General features: G+C 40.5%; 1 protein-coding gene across 3 annotated transcripts in view; it reads left to right on the forward strand.

Moving 5' to 3' along the window:
• Positions 1–23,643, forward strand: part of si:dkey-237i9.1 (SEC14-like protein 1) — a 38,451-nt gene extending 14,808 nt beyond the window's left edge. For 2 of the 3 annotated variants that reach the window (XM_044188744.1, XM_044188751.1), the window contains 15 exons: positions 9,246–9,395; positions 9,599–9,730; positions 10,994–11,122; positions 11,546–11,819; positions 12,171–12,280; positions 12,633–12,822; positions 13,471–13,559; positions 13,849–13,919; positions 14,811–14,982; positions 15,239–15,373; positions 15,559–15,693; positions 16,356–16,607; positions 16,736–16,914; positions 17,353–17,379; positions 20,671–23,643. In XM_044188744.1, coding sequence (XP_044044679.1) covers positions 9,246–9,395; positions 9,599–9,730; positions 10,994–11,122; positions 11,546–11,819; positions 12,171–12,280; positions 12,633–12,822; positions 13,471–13,559; positions 13,849–13,919; positions 14,811–14,982; positions 15,239–15,373; positions 15,559–15,693; positions 16,356–16,607; positions 16,736–16,914; positions 17,353–17,379; positions 20,671–20,776 — 2,151 coding nt within the window. In that variant the 3' untranslated portion in view covers positions 20,777–23,643. The remainder of the gene's footprint in view (positions 1–9,245; positions 9,396–9,598; positions 9,731–10,993; positions 11,123–11,545; positions 11,820–12,170; positions 12,281–12,632; positions 12,823–13,470; positions 13,560–13,848; positions 13,920–14,810; positions 14,983–15,238; positions 15,374–15,558; positions 15,694–16,355; positions 16,608–16,735; positions 16,915–17,352; positions 17,380–20,670) is intronic. The other variant, XM_044188750.1, reaches the window with a different exon arrangement.
• The last annotated feature ends 1,365 nt before the right edge of the window (positions 23,644–25,008 follow it).

Genomic DNA, 25,008 nt, shown 5'->3' on the forward strand with positions numbered 1-25,008 from the left:
AAAAATGTATGAGGTGACAATGAACAAAGTGGCATCTAATTTATGTCATCAAGTAAAGCCTGTAAAATGGAACAATTTTGTTTAGTCATTTGTTGAACAATGAGGTGGAGCAGGAGCATACGTTTTAGTGAAAGCATTTTCTTTAAAGTATGATTTAAATATATTACTTTGCTGTGCAGCAGAAATGGCCCATGTCATTTGTTTGAATGAAGCATTAAAAGCTTTCAAATTTGCATCCCTACTCAGCATATATACGCAGGTCTAAGAGCTCTGCCATTCAAAATAAAATCTTTAACCAAGCTTGGTTTTAAGTGTCAAATTGAATTTTAGAGATTTATCTCATGCGCTGAACCTGAGTGTACAAAAGTAAAAAAACACCAACATTACAGTCTGCAATGGTTTTGGTGTTAAGATTGGTTTACCCAGACGTTTCTGGAGAAACTATAGTAATGAAAGTAAATGAAATGTCAGGAAAGGAAATAAAATCCAATCACAGAGCTTGTAGGAAAGATTTTCTCTCCTTGTTCTCACTATTACAAGGATGAGACCTTTTCCTTCTTCACCAGTCATCACCAGTACCCTGATAAACCAGTATAGGCTGTCTTACTTGTAGGGCTGGACCCAATTATTCAACTATTTGGATATTTGTTCGTTGGGTAGGCATTCGATTTTTGATTTGGATATTCGCACTTATATATTCACACTTATATATCCACTATCTGTGTAATACTAGAGAATCTCTCTCTCTGTCTGTCTGTAGAACATGTGTGATTCCCACCACCACCCCGAAAATTTTCAAACTGCCTGCTCAGTAACTTTCCTCCTGCTCTCCCCCATCCTTGTCGATGACCTAGTTTGGAGTTTATAGTTTTGCTCTCTGAAATGAAAGCTGGTAGGAATTTTCCTCTCCATATGGCATTCTCTATACTTTATTCTCTATTACCTATTCACCTTAAATTATGTAAAAAAAGAAAAAAAGATTTAAAAAATGCCAGCAAAGTGTATGCTTGTATGATTTTCAATACTGTCAAAAATACAGATGTCCTCTTTCTATTAAACTGATACGGAGATGCTGGGTTGAGCGATATGTTCAAATTTTCCAGCCGGCCACCATCAACCCTACAACCGGCGATTGTGCATATATTCACGCAGGGGTGTGTGCGCCGCTGAGAGTCTGTCGCTGAGCAGTGCCTCTCACGGAGGCAGACCATTAAATTAGCAAAATAAAATGACAAAAATCGCCAAAATAAACCAACAGATTGCCGTTATATTCGTCCAATCGCCCAACCCTAGTGGCTGCGATTTGTTTCTGACTTCTCTGATCCAAACGTTGCCATAACCCCAAAACTTTGTATGTCCAAATTTATTGAAAAAAGATAGATTAAAAACCTGTGACTTTTGGAAATGATTACATCTAACAAAATATTCTGCTTCAATCCATATCTGTTGGCGTTTAGCCTTTCAAAAACATTTTCACTGCCGTCAAAAAAACGTTTTGCTCTCCTGCTTGCTGCACACAAAGGGAGGCACGTACCTGTATTAATGACAGCAGCAGTCTAACAGCACCATAACTGACGAGCTATATTCATTAAAGAAAGTTGATTTAATAAAAAGACTAACTCATTTAATCCAATCAATCACTATTAAAATTGAGGATTTTGTTTGAGGACTTAACTTTTTTTTTTTTTTTTTTTTTTTAGGATAATGGCATCATAAAATTTGACGACAGACATTCGAAGCTTCGAAGTTTAAAAAAAAAATTACATTTGGTACAGCCATAATTAGGCTAATTGCATTAGACACAGCATTGTAAGCATTTATGACAGTGTCATAAATGCTTCAATGACTTCTATGATCCGCAGCTCAGCTTTTAAATTATTATTATTATTATTTTTTTTTTACACTAATACAGTCATATACTGTATACCCCTAGGCCCAGGCCTAGTCAGGACCATTAGTTTCAGAAGTGGGTCGTGTGTCTGTGGCGACATCTCATTTGGCAGCACCGACATCCTGCAGGTGCCCAGTGATAGTCAGGAGTGGATCACTAATCTGTAGGCCTAATAGTCAAATGTTCTTGTGACCCCAATTGTCCACCAGACAGCATCCTAACATCCTTTTTTGCAAGCAACAGCGATTAATTATTGGCACTCCCAACAAAAATACAAATATGTGACTGGGCCAGTGTGTGATCGCCATCCTTGTAATGATGTTCCCGACAGTTCAGGGCCTAGGATTGCCTGAGGTTGTGGGTGGGAACTCGTAATGATTTTTGCCACCAAATATTGGCTAAATGATGGCACACCCCTGCCAGCAGCACTCGCTCAAAGCCAGATTTGTTTGTATCTGATGTCAAGGGTGGTATGTATTTGTTATCCAATATATATTGGGTCTTCTAAGAGGAAACATCGAAGAGCAGCTTCAGAGAAAGCCTAAAGTGTGGCAGAACTCCCGATAATATAGCCTTTTTGTTGGTTGTCTGACAGTGGGCCTCAGTTATCAGTGTGACTGCATGTGTGACACACTGAAAGATACTAAAATGTTACATGGGAAATGTAGATAGGAGGAACTTGCTGACACATGCCGGTATCCCTTCTGTGTACTATATAAGTATGCTACTGGTTTATAACTGAGACCAAATGTGATCCAGACTTGTTTGTTTGTCTTAACACCAACAAAAGGCATAGTTTGTTCTGTATTCAGACTTTTGAATGATTGAACCTCCTAATAGAACATGTCAGAACAAGTGTTTTCTTACCCAACTCTGCAGTTAGTCACTCTTCTTCTTGTGAATTTCCTCTGAACACTTGAATGAATGTAGCCAGATTGACTGCTGCGTCTCAGCTTTTCTGTGCTTGGTTTGGCGGTATTTTCTGACAAAATCTCTAAATTGTCCTCATAAAGTAACTTAAAGTACTCTTAAAAGTACCCCCTACCAAAATGTTCCCACTTTCCCAGCCGACAGAAAAGCCAGCTGATTAAAAATAGCAGAGGCTGACCTCTGGGTGGCTGTTGTCTCTGTTACACAACCATTTTCATAGGTTCCAGAGATGCGACACTGCTACCGAGGAAGTTGGAAGTGTTCTCCGGTCAGAGGGTTGTTCCCAGGAGACCTACGGGTCAAGGATTTTCATTTTACCACACTCCTCATCTAGTCAGTCCTCACTTTGAGGATTGACTAGATGAGCAAATTACATTATCGCAGATGCACCACACCCAGGTAGTGGAACTAAAGGTGTTTTAAAGCCTTCTGTAGTCTTGCAGCGACAGGACAGAGTAGCCTATTTTGTTTTTGGCTGTGTAACTGAAGTTCATGTGAAGACTGTATAAGACTTGATATATCAGAACATTTACCATCAAGTCAGTTCATGTCTTCTGCAATTTGCAGCTCCCTCTTGTTCTTGTGAACAGCTGTGGATGGATAGAAACATTGCAACAGCTTTGCCTTTGGCTAAGGGTGTTTCTTACTTTTCATCCAATCCAGTAGAACTATTTTGTGGTATCATATTGCAATACATTGGTGGACTCACAGCACCTCCCTTCTCTAACATGTTATCTGTCATGCCCCCTCAGTGTGCAGTGACAGAATGCTTAATGTATATACAGTAAATGCAGAGTTATGAATAAATTCTATTGTATGTCTTGCACTTCTTCTTTGCCATAAATGTCAGTTCCTTTACCTTGTATGCCTGTATATATTGTTACAGTGTTGTGTTGTCGCTATTAATGACCCAGCATCATTGTTACCAGCAAGTGTTTCTGCACATTCACTATAGTTGGCGAATGAAGTGATACTGCTACTTGATACTAGAGGTTCTCAGCCATTTTGGCTCTCAACCCTTAAAAGCAAAACCAGGTCAACTTCTGACACACCTAGTGCAAACACATATCTGCTCGATGTTTTTGTGGTTGTTTGGTATGAATAACAAAAATGCATGGGAATGAATTACAATTCAATTTGAAAATATTTCTTGCCTTTTTCTGATGGTCTGTAGATATGTGTCTCAGCATAGTTAGTTCTGTGAAAAAATGCTTAAGCACTGCGCCCCAAGTCTTATAATGGTAGGGAAAACCCTGCTGTTTATTCTGGCATCATGTTGACTAAAATGTTGGTGACATGTAAACAAACAAACACTCTTGAAAACACAACGGGAAATATCGAGTTCAGCAAAAGTGATCGAGGTCATGTCCATTTATCATAAGATAAGTTGGTAACGTAATTATCGTGACAGGCCTAATCACACTCAAACTTTTAACAATCTGATTTCGAAAAAAACACGGCATGTCCTAGAGAGTTCTTTTTCCTGTGTTTGTTTGGATTGTGCTCGCAGCTATATTTAAGTTTTTGTTTTTATGCCATAAATTTAAGCCAGATAATGGCTGGGCTGCCTGCCAGCACTCTTGTTGTCTCGCTTGGTAGTACGCTATATATGTATACATGCACCATGCAGCCGTTTGTAGTCTTAAAATGTATTATGTATCCCCTGGATTTCCTGAATCTCTCTTCCTGAGCAAAACAGGTCTTGTTTTCCATACCCATGCCCTTATTCACTTTGCCTTTTGTCCAAAGGGAAAATGTTTTCTGCGTATGCAGGAAGGAATTAAGTAACCATGTATTGTTTTTGTTTTTTCTGTCATGCATCCCTTGAAAGCACATAAAATCTCCAGCCAAATTCCAGGAACCATTACTCATGGCTTGGCCAGTTGAGGTGTGTCTGAACATATCCTGTCACCATGGAGACTGGAGGACGATGTTCTTGCAGTTTTTCTTACACATGCACAGTTGTTTCAGCTAGCCTGAAAACTTGGATATGTTTTCTTTTTCTTTTTTTTTTTTAACTGTCTCAGTGTGTTAAAGCGTTCCAGGAAATAGTTGAGGCAAAGGACAAATGAATATTTACTGTGGTGGTGTTTGGTTACCATGTCTGTTTGGGTTGATGTGTCATCAATGCCTGCTCCTTATCCCGAAGACTGACTGCAGGGCAGGGGAATGTTTTTTATTAAACTGCTGCTTTGGCTGCTTTTGGCCTGTTTGGATGTTAGATGGCGTGAATAGAGCATTACAGATGTCAAGTACACAGTTCATTGTTGGCAATGTTATGTAATGTTGAATCTATTATCTATAATCAAATTCAATAGATTAATCAGCAGGTTCTAGGACTGTATCCTACCTAAGCTATCAGCACAATTTCTCTCTGTGATAGTGGGGAAGATGAGACAATAATGAAAAGATGTCTTAAGGGAACACACTTAAAGAGTTTGTGTTACACACTTCCACACTGTTTGCCAACATTAAATTGTAGGTCAATATAGACTTGAGTAACCTAGATAAATGCCAAATGACCTGAATATTGACAGGGTGTTATTTTACTCACGTTTAGCTATGTGTTGTGAGTCAGGCCTTGAGAACACTCCATAACATGACGTGTGACTGAAGGAGGGTTTTATAGATCATCAAATGAGATGAATGCAGACTAGATCCTGTTAGAGGTGAGTTGACACATCCTGGATAAACTGTAGTGTCGAGGCTTGTTGACTAAAACAAGTTCTTATGTAAACTGTGCAGGAAGTGCTTTCAAAAGTTTGCATTTACCATGTAGATGAAATAGTCAAAGAGCCAAGAAATTTGAGACACGACCTCAGGGCTCGACATTAAGCTTTTTCTGCCACTTGCCCCAGACTTGCTTGTCCAAAATGGAAAATGTAGGCCTATTTAAAAAATAGTTTCAGCTGAGATGTGTGCAGGTGGCGAGTTCAGTACGTTTTGTTTATGTTAATAAACAAAATAAACTCTCAAAATGTCAAAGGAAATATTCTTACACTGTTATATGCTCTCCTCAAAGCCACCAGACTCCATCTACAGAAACAGTAATTTTACCTCACTGATCATTGTAAAACACACTTGATTCAAACTCGACAGAAACAAAATAAAACTCACCACTCACTTTGTTAAGACGGAGATATACTTGCTTTTAACTACGCATACGCATGATGGCTGCCTCGCGTATCCTTCATCCGTTTGGAGCGTCAGTTGTGCACGTCCTTAGAAATTAACGCGACTCATCTGCAAGATGCATATATGCACACTTTTTTTTTTTAACTGAAAATTGAACTGATAAGCGTTACACGGACAACTCTGGCTCTACGCGCTGATGCCTCTCTCCGCTGTTGCTGGTCTTTTTGTACTACTGCGTTAGCTCGCTGAACGAGTCTGTCGCTGAGCAGTGGCTCTCACTTGTTCTACGGAGGCAGACCCTTAAATTAGCAAAGAAAAAAGACAAAAATCCCCCCTAGTGTTTACGCCACTAGCACAGGCACTTTGGACCGCCGGGAGGAGGAGGTTTAATAAAGCTAATACAGCTTTATTTAAGATTTAAAGCTAATAGGACCGCTAGATGCACGGCTAATAATGGGAGTCCTTGTTACACGCTAGCTGCTGAGGCAGAGCAGCCGGAGGACATCAGAGGGAAAACCAGAAAATATTTTCCCCATAAAATATGATCCAGTTTCACCAAAATCAGTGAAGAAAATTTAAAAGTTGCTGTTTCTGTACAGTAATCGGTATGGCCGGTCCCCAGAATCACTCCGCTCCGGCGGCGTCTATCGATTTTCCAACCTTATTCTTGTCTCATTTGTGGTCTGATAAACAGTAAATTCATCACATGCAGGTTAAAAACAAAAACGCATTTGGTCTTTACAAACAGAAATGATTTTACGTGTTTATTTGCATATAGAACAGGGAAGTGAGATCCGATTCCAAGTGGTCACTCGAGACGCATGTGGGGACGCATTCCAATGCCAGGTGTGAACTGATGTAATTGGAGCAAATCACCCAAGACGCATGTTAATGCCAGGTGTAAACAGGACCAGAGATCGAAGCGACAAGATTAGAACAGAGTAGTGTGTTTACTTATAATTTTTTAAATTATAGCAATGTACTGTCATTATTAGTATCATATTTAGTACAAAAGTCAGTCAGATGATCAGATGTGACCTGATTGGGTCTCTGTGCATTTTGAAAAATCAACAGCAGAGCCTAGCAGCAGGTCCTTTTTAAATTCCCTTTTTGAGGAATAACCTGGTATCATGGCCTTCCTGTTTTTAAACACTGAAACTGTCGGGCTGTTTTTAAGCGAACAAGGGGCAGCTAAAAGTTGTGCTGTTTGTTTTAATTTTGTCTTTTATCATGAAGCAGAACAAGGCTTTTTTTTTTTTTTTTTTGTTCCTCTTAGTGGTTTACTGCTTCATGTAAAGTAAACCCTATGTTTTTGTACAGTAAGTAAGCCTATAATTTGAGTGAAAAGTAGTGGTGTTTTTGACGGCACATGGCATTTGTGGTTGAGTTTGTTCTTGACGTATGGTTGTTTTTAATGGGTGAAACTGATGTTTACAGTCAGTGCTGTTGTGCTGATGGCAGTACAAAGCCTGTGTCCAGTGTTCCAGAGCATCAGGGCAGAAAAACAGAGCTCAGCATTCACTCAGTCGATGGACAGTGGGCCGCTGAGTGGCTTAGTGGCCCTGGCAGCAGTATGCTAGAGCTGCTGAACCCTACTGACTGCCCACTCAGACACAGAACAATGGCTGCTGGTGCTGATCAACATACTAACCAGTCTAAACCTACTCTTGTGATTGTTTCCTTAAATAATCGAACTAGCCTTAAAGATGAAAAATGTATATTGACAGTGATATGCAAATAGACCAATCGTTACAAGTGGCTCTGGTTAAAATCTAACTTTCTGTTCAGCTTTGTTGAATTTTAAGATCACAGTAATTTCTGTTCTCATGGTTTTCACAGGAACTCAAAGACACATGGGTTGTCTTATGCTCCATAGAACACAGCTCCTTTATCAGTGATACTCAGCTGACAGTAACTGGGCCGACCCCAAACGTCTTGTGAGCAGCACTCGCTCTTTCAGTTGATCTCGCACAGTCTGTCCCTGCCCTTGACTTTCAGGCATAATGTATGTTTCCAGTCTACGTCCCTGTTGATGAAGTGGTAGATTTGCAACTCATAGGATTGCACTGCCACATTCCCCACATCTTGGTAGTTTCCCTTGTCTTTCTTAATGTCTGTTTTTGCTTCCTTGGTCCCTTTTTTAAAAAAAAATCTCCATCATTCAGCCTTTTGTTAATTTACTCATAGATAAATGCATTCATTCATATGCTGGAGATTTAAGTTTCAGGATGGAGTTTCACAAGCTGTCAGAAATGTGGAAATGACATAAGAGTCTCACCAGCTCGGTGTTGTGACTAACGCTGCCCATCTCCAGCACACACTATCATGAAAATCAGTTTACTGTTGTCTTACCAGTCTAGTCAGGTGTTTAGACTTGCCAGTTCTGCAGCCAATCAGATAAAGAAAAGGAAGAAATGGGTGCTGCTGCTGCACGTTGTGCCATCCAAGGTTGCATAACAGCTGGCTGGCCTCTACACAAGAGCTGAGTTTGCCAGTGTTTTGCATTTATGAGAACACATAATTTGGAGACATGGTGTTGCCCTTGGGCTCGGCGGCTTTATTTTGAATTGAGCCATTTTTTTTGTAAAGCAATTAAAGTGCTTTAGTTAAATCTGGGCTATTCTCTGCTGTGGCTTAGCTGGCGCGAGAAGTTTGGAATGGTGCAAAGTTGAAGGAGCTTTTGTTTGGACTCTCACTTGTTTGCTGCATAGAGCTATTCTCTGCCCACCAATTCAGATTCTTCAGTCCCTCTTATCACAATACTTGCATTCTTAAAGAATATGTGACCCTTTTCTAATGAATTTTATATAAGCTGGCATTACATGACCCCATTGTAGCTGTGTGGTATTCTTTCAGCGGAATTTATCCTGAGTCTTTCAATCATATTTATTGAAATAAACCTCAGCATAGCCTTTCTAAATAAAATATTTCCCAAATGCTGGAAATGTCAGAACCCTACACAAAAATACCATGTTTAGGAAGCGGTTTAAAACTCCCTGCAAAAACTCTTTAAATTCCAATTTGAAAGTGTAGTTTTAACACCAAAATAGGACATGAGCAGCCATATGATTTTTTTTAATTTTTTTTGGGTTTGTTTTTTTGCCTTCAGATTTTTTTATTGTCTGCCCTCTGCACAGCATGTAGAGAGATGATACTGGAGCTATTGAAGCCTCTATTCTTTTCCTCGTACTTCATTCGCTAGAATGAAACTTGAAACCTGAAAGATATCTACCAAGATTGACCAAACCAACGTGCTAGCTGACAATTCTGGTCCCCCTTCCTCTTTCAGGCCTATGAGCGCCGGTTCCCCACCTGCCACCTTATCCCCATGTTTGTGGCAAGTGACGTGGTGGAAGAGGAGACCAGCGAGGACGGTTCCACCCACAGGGTTGAGCGCCGCTGTGCCCTGGATGTTGACGCCCCGCGCCTGCTCAAAAGGGTATGTTGCACATCAGATAATTTTTCATTGTCAAGTTTGTGTTTTCTTATATAAACAATATAATAATAATAATAATAATAATAATAATAATAATAATAATATAATAATATAACAATATAATAATTTTCTATAGTTCTATGTACAGTTTAATTTTGGTGTATGTAAGTTTAGTGTCTTGAGTTGTTGTATGTGTTGTTTTGCAGATTGCAGGTGTGGACTATGTCTACTTCATCCAGAAAAACACGCTGAACCGTAAAGAGAGAACACTTCACATCGAGTCCCATAATGAGACCTTCTCCAACAGGGTCATCATCCATGAGACCTGCTGCTATTCGGTCAGTAGAATACACACCCCTGTGCTGTTTAGTGCAGGCTGTTATCCAAAAGCAGCTTATAACACACAATTGTGTATATTTGTAGTACAGGTGGTCCCAGAGGGAAAATCAAACCCTGACCCTGGCAGTTTTTATAACATGCTCAACCCATTGAGTTATACAGCACCACACATTTTATATTCTCACAGACAAATGAGAACGCACACACTCTGTAAAGCTGCTGAATGGCAAGCTGCCGCCAGCACACCCATGTTAATGTTTGTGCCTCCTCTAATCTCCCCCTGATACCCTGCAGAGAAAGCCATGTTTAGACTAGCCCTAAGCATGTTGCTAGCTATCTCAGCCCATCGCTCTGTGTGAATCATTCAGTCCACTCACATTCTGGCCAAACGTTCTCAAGTACTGATCTGAAACCAGCATGACTTCCCTTTTCTTTCTGGCCCACCTCTGTGCGCTGCATGCTTAACTCTGACTTCAGATCTGCCTATTCATGAATGGATGTGCGCTGAGTTAATGAGGTCAAGCACATCGTATTAGCCTCCAAGGCTCTTTTAGGTCCAAGGCTACAGAGGTTTTTAGTGTGTGCTTTAGCACACTGTGCTAACAGTAACCGGGATAGACAGCTCAATTAGACAGAGCTAATGGACTAGGGTAAAGTTGAAATATTTTGGTAGCCAAGGGTAATGAAGCTACCAGCACACTGCCTTCAGAAAGCATTAAACACTCAACTTTTTTCCAGTTTTAATGATGTTGTAGCCTGAATCGGAATGGATTTAGATTATTTGTTAAAATATTAAGGATGTCCTGTTCAAGTTTTTTGGCCTCAATCCTGAGCGAGTGCTTTTAATATTGGGTATCAGCAGATATGGAGTCCGATACTTTAATATTTACCTAAAATGTTGATTAAATATGTATCTGACATATGTATCTGATACTGACCAGCTGATTCTGATGATTTTCTTCAGTTTTGTCTAAATGAGACTCTCATAACCTTTACACCACACACCAGAAACATGTGTGTCCTTGTATGTTTGCCTGCTGTCCTTTTTTTAGCTCCAAACTGTTCATTTGTAAAGGGCTGGCTAATTTTATATGGACAGACTGACACACACACTCCCACTCACAGTGCACAGTGTGAAAATTGCTCTCTGCGCACGTCATCTAGTGAAGCTGGGTGTGTGGTTACCATAGTAACCTGGTCATCTTGTTTCTGCATGTGTAGACATTATATTATACGGTACATGTTTATTTGTGTTGGTACAGGTTCACCCGGAAAATGAGGACTGGACGTGTTTTGAGCAGACCGCCAGCCTGGACATCAAGTCCTTCTTTGGCTTTGAGAGCACTGTGGAAAAGATTGCCATGAAGCAGTATGCCAGCAGTATCAAAAAGGTGTGTGTGTGTCTCTATTATATGAAGTTTGGTGTCACGAGGTTTCTGGAGCATGAGTCAGTCAGTCTGTCTCATGCTGTAAATGCATACATAATCTTATATAATCTCTTGGAGTGGAAAGGGGTCTTCTACTGTGGACCTAGTGAGTCATCTGCCTTCATTTAGGATGGATGTGGGCAATGTTGAATGCAATCCTTTTATTTTCTCCCTCTGTTCCCATTACCTGACACTTGAGTTGGAAATACTAAATGAATATGCAGAGCTTTAGTCTTTCTTGGTTTGAATATAGTACATATGAAGATAGAGGATCATCAGTGTTGTTGGTCTGCATTCCAGATTCCTCTCTTAAATCTCATTTCCTTCAATTCACAACCTCTTCTGCTATTTTTCCATAAATCTTTTCTTCACTTGTCTTCCTCACAGGGAAAAGAAATCATAGAGTTCTACCTGAAGGAGCTCGAAGATGAAGGGATCACCCATGTGCCGCGCTGGACTCCCTCCTCCCTTCCCCTGCCTCTCCCTAGGCCAATCAGTCTCTCCACCAGCCCACTTGTTCTTCCCGAACTTGAGGTCACGCCTGCCGTTTCTATCCCGCTGCCCACCGACACCAAGGACAGCACCTCTCAGGACGCCAAGCAGGACAGCAGCACCCTTCAGGCAGACAGCCTAACAGAGATCCTGGCTGGTACACCTGAAGGTCTGTTCCTACAGACGATTGATAAATAAGAGCTCACTTTTTGTATATTTAATTTATAATAGTGAAAATCTTTGTACTAACACTAAAGTAGCACTGTTAGAAATACAGAGTAGAAAAAGGATGAGTCTTACAGCAAAAGCAATGAAAGCAAGGCCTCATCAATTATGGAGGGCATGCACATTTGAAAGCAAAATGAGAAAATAATTCATGAATTGACACAGAAATGACAACACATTATGGGGTTTTGGTTTCATTAAAGATGTATACCACATAATAATTTACACTAAAGTTAATCGACCTTGTCTTTGACTGAATTATGTTTATTGGAGGTCTTATGCTTTTGTGTTACAGATAAGTTGGATGCAGACTATATCAAACGTTACCTAGGCGACCTGACCCCCCTGCAGGAGAGCTGCCTGATCAGACTTCGCAAATGGCTGCAGGAGACGCACAAGGGAAAGGTAGTGTTCTGTTGTGCAGTTTTTGTAATAAAGGAGTCAAACAGAATAGCAATTTTTAGAAGACTTACTCTCCACCTCCAAATTTAAACATTATTACGGACATCTGCTGAGGTTAGGTTGTAGTAGATTTTGAATCATATTTTAGTCTGACAGCTACGAGCTACTTTTTTCATGCTAATATGGCTAACTGACCTGCCGTTTTGCTGCAAAACCAATGTTCTATTTAAATTAACCAATTGACAGTGACATTGGCAGTGTTGTGAAAGTTATGAAAGATCTTGTTCTTTTTTTATATTTTCATGAATTTGTTCACAAATCAAATACAGCTAAACGTTCTCCCCTTACTATCCAGATCCCTAAGGACGAGCATATACTGCGTTTCTTGCGTGCCAGGGACTTCAACATGGACAAGGCGCGGGAGATCCTTTGCCAGTCACTGACCTGGAGGAAGCAGCACCAGGTGGACTACCTGCTGGAGACCTGGAGCTCACCACAGGTCCTCCAGGACTACTACACCGGTGGTTGGCACCACCATGACAGAGGTACGCCCTGACAGAGGGAACCAGTGTGTGCATTCCATTTAAGGAAAAACAAAAAATGCTCACATCTACAGCCATACACAAAGACAGTTGAACATTTAAACATGCTACAATCTCACGTGTGCATGCATACGCAAACACAAGTTACTCTTAGGATTTATGTAGGCCGTGTCAGAGCCGGCTATACTTACTCTGTTGACTAGAGGAAGATCTCAGTTCTCCTGTTTCTTACAGACTCAAGTTACACACACCACATGAACTAAAGTCATTCTTAGCAACCCACAGCCTTCGGTCATGCAAGTGAATTAAACATGAGGCTAGTTTGTCAGCACTATTTGGTTACCCAAATAGCTTACACACTCACACAAACAGTCAAATTCTTCATTTTGGTGCATGCTGTGAATTCCTTGTTTAGAACAGAGGATGACCGTTGACAATATAAATCAAATCTTAATCTTCTCGTTTCAATCTTTCCACAAGTATTTGTATGGGATCAACAGGGACAAAACATGAAAGCATTTCTCAGTGTACAGTCACTTATTGTCTTACACAACAGAAGAACAGACTATGCAGACCTTTCCATGTAACATGAAGCCTTGTAGAATGTAAATAGTGTGGTAGATCATGTAAATATTCGTTTTATTTCTCTAGATGGTCGTCCTTTGTACATCCTGAGGTTGGGCCAGATGGACACCAAAGGGCTGGTCCGTGCTCTCGGAGAGGAGTCTCTGCTCAGACATGTATGTAACACAAGTCGCAACACACTTCAAGCTTGCGTGTATCAGTATAGGTTGAGTAGGTATGTAGGTCAGACAGCTGGTTGGTTTACAGGTTAGGGAATTAATCTATACTGGCATGTCTTGACAAGTGTATTAACATCAGGATGTATACAGGACAGTACATGTATAAATAGTCTGCTTATTTATAATGTTGCACTCACTGTAAGTCGCTCGGGTTACAGGTGTGAGAGCCAAATGCTTGAAATGTAAGATTGCAATAGACCACTGAGTTCATGTTATGTCATTTTAGGTGCTGTCTATTAATGAGGAGGGTCTGAGACGCTGTGAGGAGAACACCAAGGTGTTTGGTCGACCCATCAGGTAAACTGTCAGTACAGATCAATGTAGAGCTGAATTAGTGATGGGCATTTTTCACTATTTTCTGACATTTACTTAAATGCAGTGACATGTAGAGTGGCATACTATTGAGGCTGTGCTAAAATGGCTAGAATGCAATAAAGAATACTAATTAGAATAAGAGTAAAAATTAGCAAATTCACAGAACACAGTGTGCTAGAATCCAAGAATATACAGAGGTCAGAGTTCACCATCCTGATGCCCTGACACTTAATCAACAACGATTCATCAAAACAATAATCTACTTAATAATCGATTTCTGAAAATAATCGTCAGTTGCAGGCCTAGATCAATGCTAAGTTCTCAGTAAAAGCATAGTCAAATCTTTAAATGTGGTCGTAGTTTAATAGTAACGCAGGATTAAGTGGAAAACATGATATTTGATGATGGGGTTTTTTTGACTACCAAGCAGCATACAAGCTAGTTGATTGAGTTCAGCACACAGGTGCACACACAGCATGTCCAGAGGAGCATTATGTCACCCAAAATGGAAAGAATGCAAGAAGCTCTTCTGAGTCACGGATGCAGATGGCGATGGAGAGAGGGAGGAAACAGAGATGCTGTCTGACATCTGTCAGTCCTCTCAAACAGGAGGAGGTGGCGGGGATAAGAGCCATGCAGGAAGGCATGTGAACTATGAATGGCTGTCACGTCACAGCCCTCAGCCAGAGCAGATACAGGGAAAGGGAAGATGTGGAGGGGGGAAGAGGGGGGTCCAGCAGGCGTTGCCTTCACCACTTAAGCTTCACTTTAGGTTGACAGGTGCTAAGTGCCAGAAAGAGGCTGTAGCCCAGTTGTGAGTGTATGTTTGTGGCCTGCATTTATCCACACTAATCCTCTCTTCCTCCTCTGTAGCTGTTGGACGTGTCTGGTAGATCTGGAGGGGCTGAACATGCGTCACCTGTGGCGACCAGGAGTCAAGGCGCTGCTGAGGATCATTGAGGTCGTGGAGGCCAACTACCCTGAGACTCTGGGACGGCTGCTTATCTTGAGAGCTCCCAGAGTTTTCCCTGTCCTCTGGACACTGGTGAGAACCAGGAAGGGGATACTAGCTCCAACAATCAGGCATAGTCTTCTCACAGCACCAGTTTATATAGATTTGAAAGGTGTTTCTAGTGTGTGGTCCACCCTCATTTTCAGCACTATGGCCTTAAACATAACCATGGAATAGACTGAGAACGTTCCTGTTAACAATCACAAGCTCTTGTTGCTGTAAATTCATACATTTTTGCTACGGAATAACTAGGATGCAACCAATTATGTACATCTGCCTCTGTCCTTAGGTGAGTCCGTTCATTGATGAAAACACCCGCAAGAAGTTCCTCATCTATGCAGGCAATGACTATCAGGGTCCTGGAGGGCTGGTAGACTACATAGACAAGGAGATCATCCCTGACTTTCTGGGAGGAGAGTGTATGGTCAGTGTCTGAAGATTTAAGCTCTTACATTATCATTTGAGAATATGACTTCATTCATTCAGATGAATTCTGAATATGAACTTTATCGGATATGACACCACCCACATTGAGATCTCTTTTACTGACCCAGTTCTGTGTGTGTTTGTCTATGCGCATGCGTGCACATGCATGCTTTTTCTCTACAGTGTGAGGTACCAGAAGGCGGCCTGGTTCCCAAGTCGATGTACCGCACAGCTGAGGAGCTCGAGAATGAAGATGTTCGCCTGTGGACTGAGACAATCTACCAAAGCGCCAGCGTCTTCAAGGGAGCTCCACACGAGGTGAGGCTTAATATAGAGCACCAAAGTGAGAAGAAAAGATGGAAAGCCTGTGGTGATGTTTTGAATGAATATGTAGGGCAGGACAACAGAGAGCTGCATGATATCTCTGATGGAAGTTTTGTTGAAAGTTGTGCCATCTAGTGGTTGTATGTGGTACATGACTTCTTTGTGGTTTTTGAATTCAGATGTGGAAGAAATGTGGCATGGCTTTGAAACATAATCTCTCTGCAGGGACATACAGTTAATGATGTTACATAATTTATACCAAAGGGAGAGATGCATTTTCATCCATAATCACCTCTCTGGAAACAATTTAACAGGAAACAGTTACTGAGCTCATAACCAAACAGATGTTCAAAATGCTCTCTCACTGCTCTTTGTTACTGTTGGGTTCTTTATTTTGCAACATAAAATCAATACAAGAATATGAGTTTCAATTCCTTAAGTACACCACTGTTATGAATGACTGTAATAAAATGTGCAAGGATCACAGCCATAGTGCTCTGGCATTATTCCTGTAACCAAGAAAGTATTAAAGAGCTAAAGAGAGAGAGAGAAAATGTTTCTCTTTACTTTGATTTACTTCTTGTGTTTCTCTCCTGAAACATTTCTGACCAATCTTCCCATGTCTGTCTTCCCTCCCTCCTCTCTTCCCCAACCAGCTTCTGATTGAGATCATCGACGCCTCCTCAGTCATCACCTGGGACTTTGACATGTGCAAAGGTGACGTGGTTTTCAACATATACCACTCCAAGCGGGCCCCCCAGCCTCCGCGTAAAGACCCCCTGGGAACCCACGGCATCACCTCCCCGGGAGGTAACAATGTCCAGCTTATTGACAAGTCATGGACGCTGGGGCAAGATTACAGCATGGTGGAGTCCCCGCTCACCTGCAAGGAGGGCGAGAGCGTGCAGGTGAGGTTCCAGGATCATGAACTGATGCATAATGGTCCCAACACTTGTTTGTTTAAAATATTTTATGGGTTGTTTTTGCTTGTCAGTCTTTGATGTTGTCTCTAACTATCAATCTGTCCTCTCCTCAGGGCTCCCATATTACCCGGTGGCCAGGTTTCTATATCCTTCAGTGGAAGTTCCACAACATGCCAGCCTGCTCGGCCACCAACCTGCCCCGAGTGGACGACGTGCTGGCCACCCTGCAGGTCTCCTCGCACAAGTGCAAAGTCATGTACTACACTGAGGTGTTGGGCTCTGAGGACTTCAGGTTAGTAACTCTGAGTGTGTGTGTGAGTGAAAGACAAAGACATACATTTATGTCCATGCTATAGTGTATGTATGTGTCCATATTTTTGCTGTTTTACCATGATGTTGTGATAGTTTTAATTTCAAACATCATTCCTGTATGATTGCTCATTTTTCACTCCTGTCTTCTTCCAGTTTTCCCCATCTACAACCTACCACATAGTGCCACGTATGACATTTGATATTTGGATTATTTAAGTCTGTAATGTTGCTAAAATGAAACTATGAAAAGCCTTGAAAGCATCATGAGTTTTCTAGGCCTAGAGTTTTGAAATGAAGATCCTTCCCTCCCTCTGAGACTCATTTTTAATCCATCTTTTTCTGTCCAATCCGCTCCTGTTCTATCACTCACAACCCCCTCCTCCTCCTCCTGCTCCTGCTCTGTCTTCTTCCTGTGAAGAATGGCTTGCTGTGATGTGCAGAGTCTGTAAGTGGCTCAGTGTTTGCCCCTTTTCCTTTAGCACTAGCTCATTGTCATTGCTGCTAATTTGAACGGCCCCCTCCATGGCAGTCAAGCTTCTAATGCAGCAAAGAGATGCTTGTTTGCATCTGTTCTTGCTTATGGCTTTTGTTAGCGTTGGCTAACAGGATGTTGTTGCTTTGTTCACACTGAAGAAATAATCCGTGCACTGAGACTACAGTCTGACTATCCACTTGCTGGCTTCAGTCACCCTGCTTGCATGACTAACAATGTTCAGCACACTGGCGCTCAACTGCTGTATATTGAAGTGTGCATCCACACAACATACACCAACATGTGCACTTGTATACCTACTTACAGAGACATTTCCTTGCATTTCTACTTGTTTTTCTGCACTCATCCATTTGAACTACCAGCTTACTGAATCTCACTTTGCTTTCAGTGCACCTGCTGTTTCATTTTTCATTGGCTTATAAAAGACTTGAGATCACCATCTAACTCATTCTAGTAGTGATTAACAGGATGTCTTAATAATAGTTGACACATCTGGTTCAGATAGAAATTTTATAAATGTTCAAAGCACCAACCTGAACTAAGAATCTGGAATTTAGGTAACCCTTTCTTTTGCCATGTCTGTAATGTTACCTGCACAGAAACCTATAGACACATGCCAAGCATTCATAATGCAATATGACAGTGGTTCCCTACTTTTTTTTTGCTTGTGACCCCTTACAATGAAGCTATATCTACTTGTGACCCCTCATCACTGGATATTGCATTAGTGTGGACAGTTCAACCCATTTTTCTTCTTTTTTTAAATCCCTTAATAGGTAAAAGTATCCAGTATTTCCCAATAGAAAAGCAAACAGTTGAGAAAAGTCAGAAAAATATATTGCTGTTAAATAAAACTCTTATAACTAATAACTAATACTACTACTGAAACTATTAGTCGATATATACGCCATAATTGATTAATCATTTATTAAGCAAAAATGCCAAACATTTTCCCGTTCCAGCTTCTCAAATGTAATGGTTTGCTGGTGTTTGTTTTATATAATTTCAGATTTTGTGTTTTTTTTAGAATTTTGTACTGTTAGTCACATGACAAATTTGTCATATTGGAAACTTTCACTGTTTCGTACAAACATTTTATAGACAAAAAAATAAATTTATTGATCAAAAATTAAAAAAAAAAAGCATCGGAAGAGTCATTAGTTGCAGCCCCAAATAATACTTTACAAGGTCATGTATCACAGCTCATAATCACGTTACCCATTCAGGCCTCTATGCTTACATTTATTTTTAGGGACACTAGTGCTAATAACATCAATGCATCTCTTTTAACATTTAACATTAAACATACAGTGTGCATAAGACGCAGGGGCAAACTGACTTTACTAGGATATTAGTTAAGAATTTTGAAAGATAAGATGTACTTGGGACCTAACAAAGAACAGGACCTTTTCAAACACCATAGAGTTAAGCTTTTGAAATTAGGGTTAGGGTTTTAGCATTCCATCCAATCTGAATCCGGTATCAAATCTGCTTATTTAATCTGAATCCTTCCAAAGTTCGTAGTGAACCCATTTATGTTTAGTGTTCAAATTGGAAAAACATGAAAGTACTAAAATTATAAATAACTAAAACTCAAAAGATGCAGTTGAAATCTGTAGGTTAGAAGACAGTTTTGAGTGGCAGCCTAATTACTGTTTACAACCTGCAGCTCCAACCTGAAAATGAGATAAGATGCAGCTTAATTCATCCTGAAAGAAGGCTTGCGACAAAGATGCTCAGTATACATAATAAAATAAAGATTATACATAGCAGCAGATGATGTGCAGTGCTGATTAAATATGTATTTACACATTGTAAAAGCAGCCTACTGACCTTGGCACACTTCATTTTCCAAAAGATACTCACTCTATTGGAGTTGTTGGATCTACAAAAACACTCAGTCCACACGTGATTGTACCTTGGTGTTACAGAGTGATGCTTCCTTTACCTCATAAACAATCTTTGGCTTACCACAGATGCAGTGTTTGCAGAGAGCACACAAACCTGACGACAACAACAAAGTTTAATTTTGGCCAGTCATCAAGTTAGTCATGGAATTAACGTTAGTTAGCGACAGCTGACATATGACCTGAAGTTTTCCATTTCACGAAAGCGAAGATCAGCGCCAGCCGATAATGAGAAGCTGCTACCTGAATGTTTTGTACACTGAGCTTTGATAATAAGAGTGTCAGAACTCAGTCATTTGCAGCGGTGTGCCCAAATAGTTTTTCACATTTGCACACTGTAATATGCGAAACTGTAGAGCCCTGCCATTTTGCTTTAAAGATAAGGCCTTATGAACATCGTAGTGCTTTCTCTAAATGTAATGAATGAAGAGTTTGGTCATAGCTTCTCAAACTGCCCTCACATAAAACGTAATGCCCTTTTCAGAATCAGAAATACTTTATTGATCCCCGAAGGGAAACTCTTTAGTGCTCTTTTTAATGCAAAAAGGGGAGTTATTGTGAGAAACTGTCCTACATGACCTTCTGAAGTATTATGATTTATATTTGTATGTCCTTTAATGCTTGATACAATCATCCTAATACATTTTCATGTGTTGTCATGCATTCTGTAGGTACAGTATATATGATACATTATAGACATGGGCTTCATAGAAGTATTGCCAAAATTGACACAATGTCTTTATATTGACTCTTTGATCCAAACAAACACCAAGCAGCCTACATACTACATTGGTAAAAACACGTCAAGACTCTTTACTTTTTCATGTAAAATTAATGTAAACAAGACACAAAAAAAGAACAAAATGCTTCATGCTTTGCCACAGGCAGCTAAGCCTTCAAACATACAAGGAAGCCATAACACCAAAGGCTTTTTTTGGTTTGCATGTGACAGAGTGGATCTACATGTGCCCTGAAAAACACCCTGAACTTCAGCAAGAACCCTTATCCCCCTAGTATTTTTGAAAATACTTAATCAGAACAAGCAAAGAATGTTTTGATATCCTCTCAAACATCAACCTTTTCTACCTGATACACTGTTGTTTGTTGCGGCCTTTGGCAAAGCCTGAGTGTTGTGTGCCACACAGAGTGAATTAATCTCCCTCCTGTAGGTTTGATCTGGCTGCATGGTTCTGCATCATGAGCACAAGTCGTGCACACAGAATGCATTCAGTTAGTCACTGGCAGACTGCGGTTGCTCAGGTGTTGCATACATGTGAAGTTAGCTGAAGAGTGTGAGGTTTGTGTCCGCTCACATGTTCTCTGTCTCTTACCTCAGGGGTTCAATGACCAGCCTGGAATCAAGCCACAGCGGTTTCTCTCAGCTCAGCGCTGCCACCACCTCCTCCAGTCAATCACAGTCCAGCTCGATGATCTCCAGGTAGAAACTGGAAGCTGAGGACTTCAGTCCCCACAATCCCCCCTCCACTGCCCTTACCATCAACACCAAAGCTAACTCTCCTCCTGCCCTTCCTCGTCGTCTTTGTACTCTGTTCCTATTGCACAGCCAGTCTCTATGGAACTGAAGCATGCTTGCACAAACAGAAGACAAAGAAAAAAAAAAAAAAATCTGAGGCAAAAAGAAAAAAATAGACTGTGTACAAATTAAAGGGCTGATTTTTGCACAAAGGTCATATATTTTTTGTGTCTGGCATTTCTGCTGGGCAGCAGTTTGAATCAGAGCAGAATGTTTGTTTGCGTCGTGTCCCGTGCAGGGTGGAAAGGTTAACGTTCGAGAGATGAATCGCGGTGCATTTGTGGCACTGGAAGCTGAAAAAAGCAATATTCTCATCCTGGGAGCTACGGGACCGGATGAAGACACTGGAGGCACTGTTACATATATGCATTTACATCTACATACACAGTACTGAGACGACGCATACCTCATTCAAGTGCGTTCGCTGAAAAACTGGATGTGCTACAAACACCACCACAAACACACACATGGGTGTTTGACGACATGCAAAAATTTACAGTGTTTGCCATATTACCAGAGGGGTTTCTTCAATCTGGTGAATTGTTTATAGGTCAAGTGTGGGTGGGCGGGGTAAACTCTTAAATAGACCTGGGTCGAATATCAGCTGCAAATAATTAGTTTTTCAAACTGCATGGAGCTACGGACTGGGTGGAGCTTACTGAATCATGACAATGCAGATGGTGTCAGCAAAGTTGCCAGTTGACGGGAAAATAACATTCGGATATTTTCCCGTGGCGGTGTGTGATCTTTCTGTCATTCACTTTGTTGTCTTATGTGGGAAACCCCACCCGTCCGTCTCACGAGGGCTTTATCACACCTTTTAAAAGCATTTGAATATTTGACCTGGGTCTGAGTCTTAGCGAAGTAATCCGCTAGAAGCAATAACACGAGTTTGACTTTCTACTGTGTGAAATATTTCTATTTATCATTAAGATGTATGTGGAGGATCATGGGAGCTGATTGCAGATGACGTTTTTGTTGTAAGCTGTGTGCAGACAGACATACAGGCAAACTGAGCCAGTAAACAGCTAAATTCTGTGGCAACAACATTATCATTTCTGGTCTCTGTTACCATTCTGTCAGGAGAGAAACAAAAATAACTCGCCAGATTTTCTCCTGGACATGTTTTCTTTTCTTTGGAATGACCACAGTTGGTTTGCTTCCTGTCCAGCGTCTACACGATTGAAGAACTGGAGTCAAAATCAAGTCACGAAGGAGATGCCTTGTAACTGATTTGTGAATGTGCTACTGATTGGCTAGTGCTCGCTAACCAATGAAATGCCTGAATTTGGAGGGTTGTGTTGTAATTGGGCAGCCAACTGCCATCATTCTCTACTTATTTTCCAGAGTGATGTCGATTTCGGCGTGCATTAGGGATGAATGTTACTTTGCGCCAGTTGACAACATATTGATACTGTACATGTACTAGTGTTGTTTTGGAGTTTGTTACTGTTTTTTGGAGATGAGTACTTGATGGGGTGAAGCAGTGTGGTGTGTTACTGCGTGCTCACGTGGTGATTAGGTTTACAGATCTATTATTAAAACAATTAAGATATAGCTGTTTTAAGAGTCATGTGTCAATAAATACCATTTTAGCCTTCGTAAGCATCACTTTAGAAACGTACCTGCTTTTTTCAAGGTCACTGCTGTAATAGATGAGCGATTGTGAATTGAATGAACATTTCTAAATGCAATACATCCATGCAACAGTTTTTTTAAAAATACAGTTTATTTGGTTGATAAGCATTGATGACTTTGCATAGATCTGACCCCCCTGTAGAGGGCAGAAATGATCGCCAAGAGTAATTGCATGCTGTTGCCATGGTTACAGCGGACAGCAAAAAGAGAGAAACCCGGATAAGACCGAGGCTTTCTCCTTACTCCTGAAAATACTGGCCCTGCCTGTTGTTGTTTTTAATACATGAAACTGCTTGTTTTTAACTATTAATGAAAGGTGAAGGGTTAACTTGTGGTAACTGTCATTAACTGCAATAAGATGAAATGTTTTACTGAGAAAAAGGACCTCAGATTGTGGGCTATTGAGTGTGTATGATGGTGTTAAAGAGTGAATGTTAGAAACAGTGGGGATAAATTATATGCCTGTAAAATGTGTGTAAACACTCCCTCTGCCCCTCACGGTAGGTGTGTTTCTCTACTCGGCCTCTTCTCACTTTCTGAAGCATGCCTACAACCACACAACTAACTTTCCTTCCCCTGGTTATTCCTTCAGGAGGTTTCCATTTAATGGTTCGACTAATGATGAAACAAGTAACATCAGTCCCAGACCTAACTACTCTTATACTTCCTTTTTTCTCTCTTTCCTCTTACTCTTCGTCACTTGTACACTCCAGTTTTGCTGTTTTGCTTTCAAACACTTTTCATTGTGTATATCTTAGAAAGCAGAGTGGACCTTGATTGAAGCCATAGGCATAAAGAAGTGTACTCAGATCAGATGTTTTAGTTTCCTTTACATTTAAATTCAGTGTTAGTAATACCAGAAAAATTCCATGGTCTGCCGTCTCCTGCCTCTCTAACTTTAACTCTTAGTGTGTACACTTTTCATCAAGATCTCATTGACAAATGAGGGCTATAACTGTTTGTCTTGTCTGTTCATCACATTTGTCTGTCTCTCTGCTTCCTTTTCTGACATCGTTGCATATCTTCTCTTTACCTTGATGTGAGGAATTATGTAAAAAGTATATGTTTGAATTAATGAGAATATGGCGCCTTTTACTTTTTTTTGAAAACATTAAACTTGAATTATGGGGAAATACATGCACTTGTGTCACATTCATTTCTGTTTTACGTGTGTCTTTGCTGCTTTTGCTTATGTGATGAATGAAGGGATATGAACCCACATAGTTAACTTTTAATTAACCGAGACTATGAATTTGATAGAAGAATTTTTGTATCTGTTTAATTGTCCACATTGTGTAGAGATTTAAATAGCTGAACATTGTGTTAATGTCTCTCTACATTTTGTAATCACTATGCTGCTGCATTCACTTTTTAATGACTTGTTAATGAATGAGAATCATAAAAATGGGTTTCGAGTTTGCTGCATCACTGACTTCGATAATGATCAAAAAAGATAATCTGTCCCCACTGACCTGATTCTCCTCATTGCAAATTGCTGTTTTTCAGTCTGAATTGTCTTCCATCAGTACTGCCAGTTCTGCTGTGGGTGAGGTCAAGTCAGTGTTACTGTATGTAGGGGGAAAAGCAGTGCTGTTAAGGTGTAGATCAAAAGATAGAGAAGGATCAAAAGTAACACCAAGATTCTTGGGTGTGAAGAAATACTGTTATCTGATTAAATTGATGTCTGTGGTTGCGGTGCCAGTGACCCACCATCTCAGTTTTTTCAGAATTTAGGCAGGAAGTTATGCAACATCCATTTTCTTCACAGCAGTCAGGTTCTAATTTCCTCATACAGGTGTGATTATCTGCCTTTACAGGCACATATGGCTGAGTATCACGTGCGTGGCAGTAGAAATGAATTCCATGACTTCATATAACTTGGCCAAGAGGTGAAATAAAAAGAAGAGAGACCTGAGTTACACTATATTTCATAGGACTATATTTCATTTTTCACCATTTTAGCCATCATTTGATAGTGTAAAGATAAGCAGGAAATGAGGTGAAAGAGAGGGGTATGACATGTCCTGGGCTGGAGTTGAACTGAGGACATTGTGGTTATGTGGTATGCACCTTGGCCATTAGGCAGAAACATCACATTGTCCTATCTGTTCCTGTCTATGTCTTACCTTTAGAAACAGAGTAATTCTGGGTCTGTGTACTTTTGTGGTCACTGTGTCATCTATACATCTATAACTGTCACTTTGTTCTTTTTATCACATATCAGTCCACTTTTTGGAGTCTTAGTGGGACTTTCTCTCCTCCTTAAAATTGCTGTCATCACTGGACATGTTGGTATCAGACCAGTCAGTCTCATTTCTCTCAACCTCTGTTCTCTTCATGATGTGAAGCTGTGACAGGCTTGTCCCAGATCTAGTGAGTAACAGAAGCTATTTTAGTTGTCCTGTCCTGGTGTTATCACAGTCAATTTCAGCTGCCCAGTCCATTAAACAGAGAATACAACACACATATGTAGCTTGATATGACAAGAAAAAAATCTTATAA

The sequence above is a fragment of the Siniperca chuatsi genome, linkage group LG3, assembly GCF_020085105.1.
Source record: "Siniperca chuatsi isolate FFG_IHB_CAS linkage group LG3, ASM2008510v1, whole genome shotgun sequence".
In the NCBI taxonomy this organism is placed as follows: Eukaryota; Metazoa; Chordata; class Actinopteri; order Centrarchiformes; family Sinipercidae; genus Siniperca; species Siniperca chuatsi.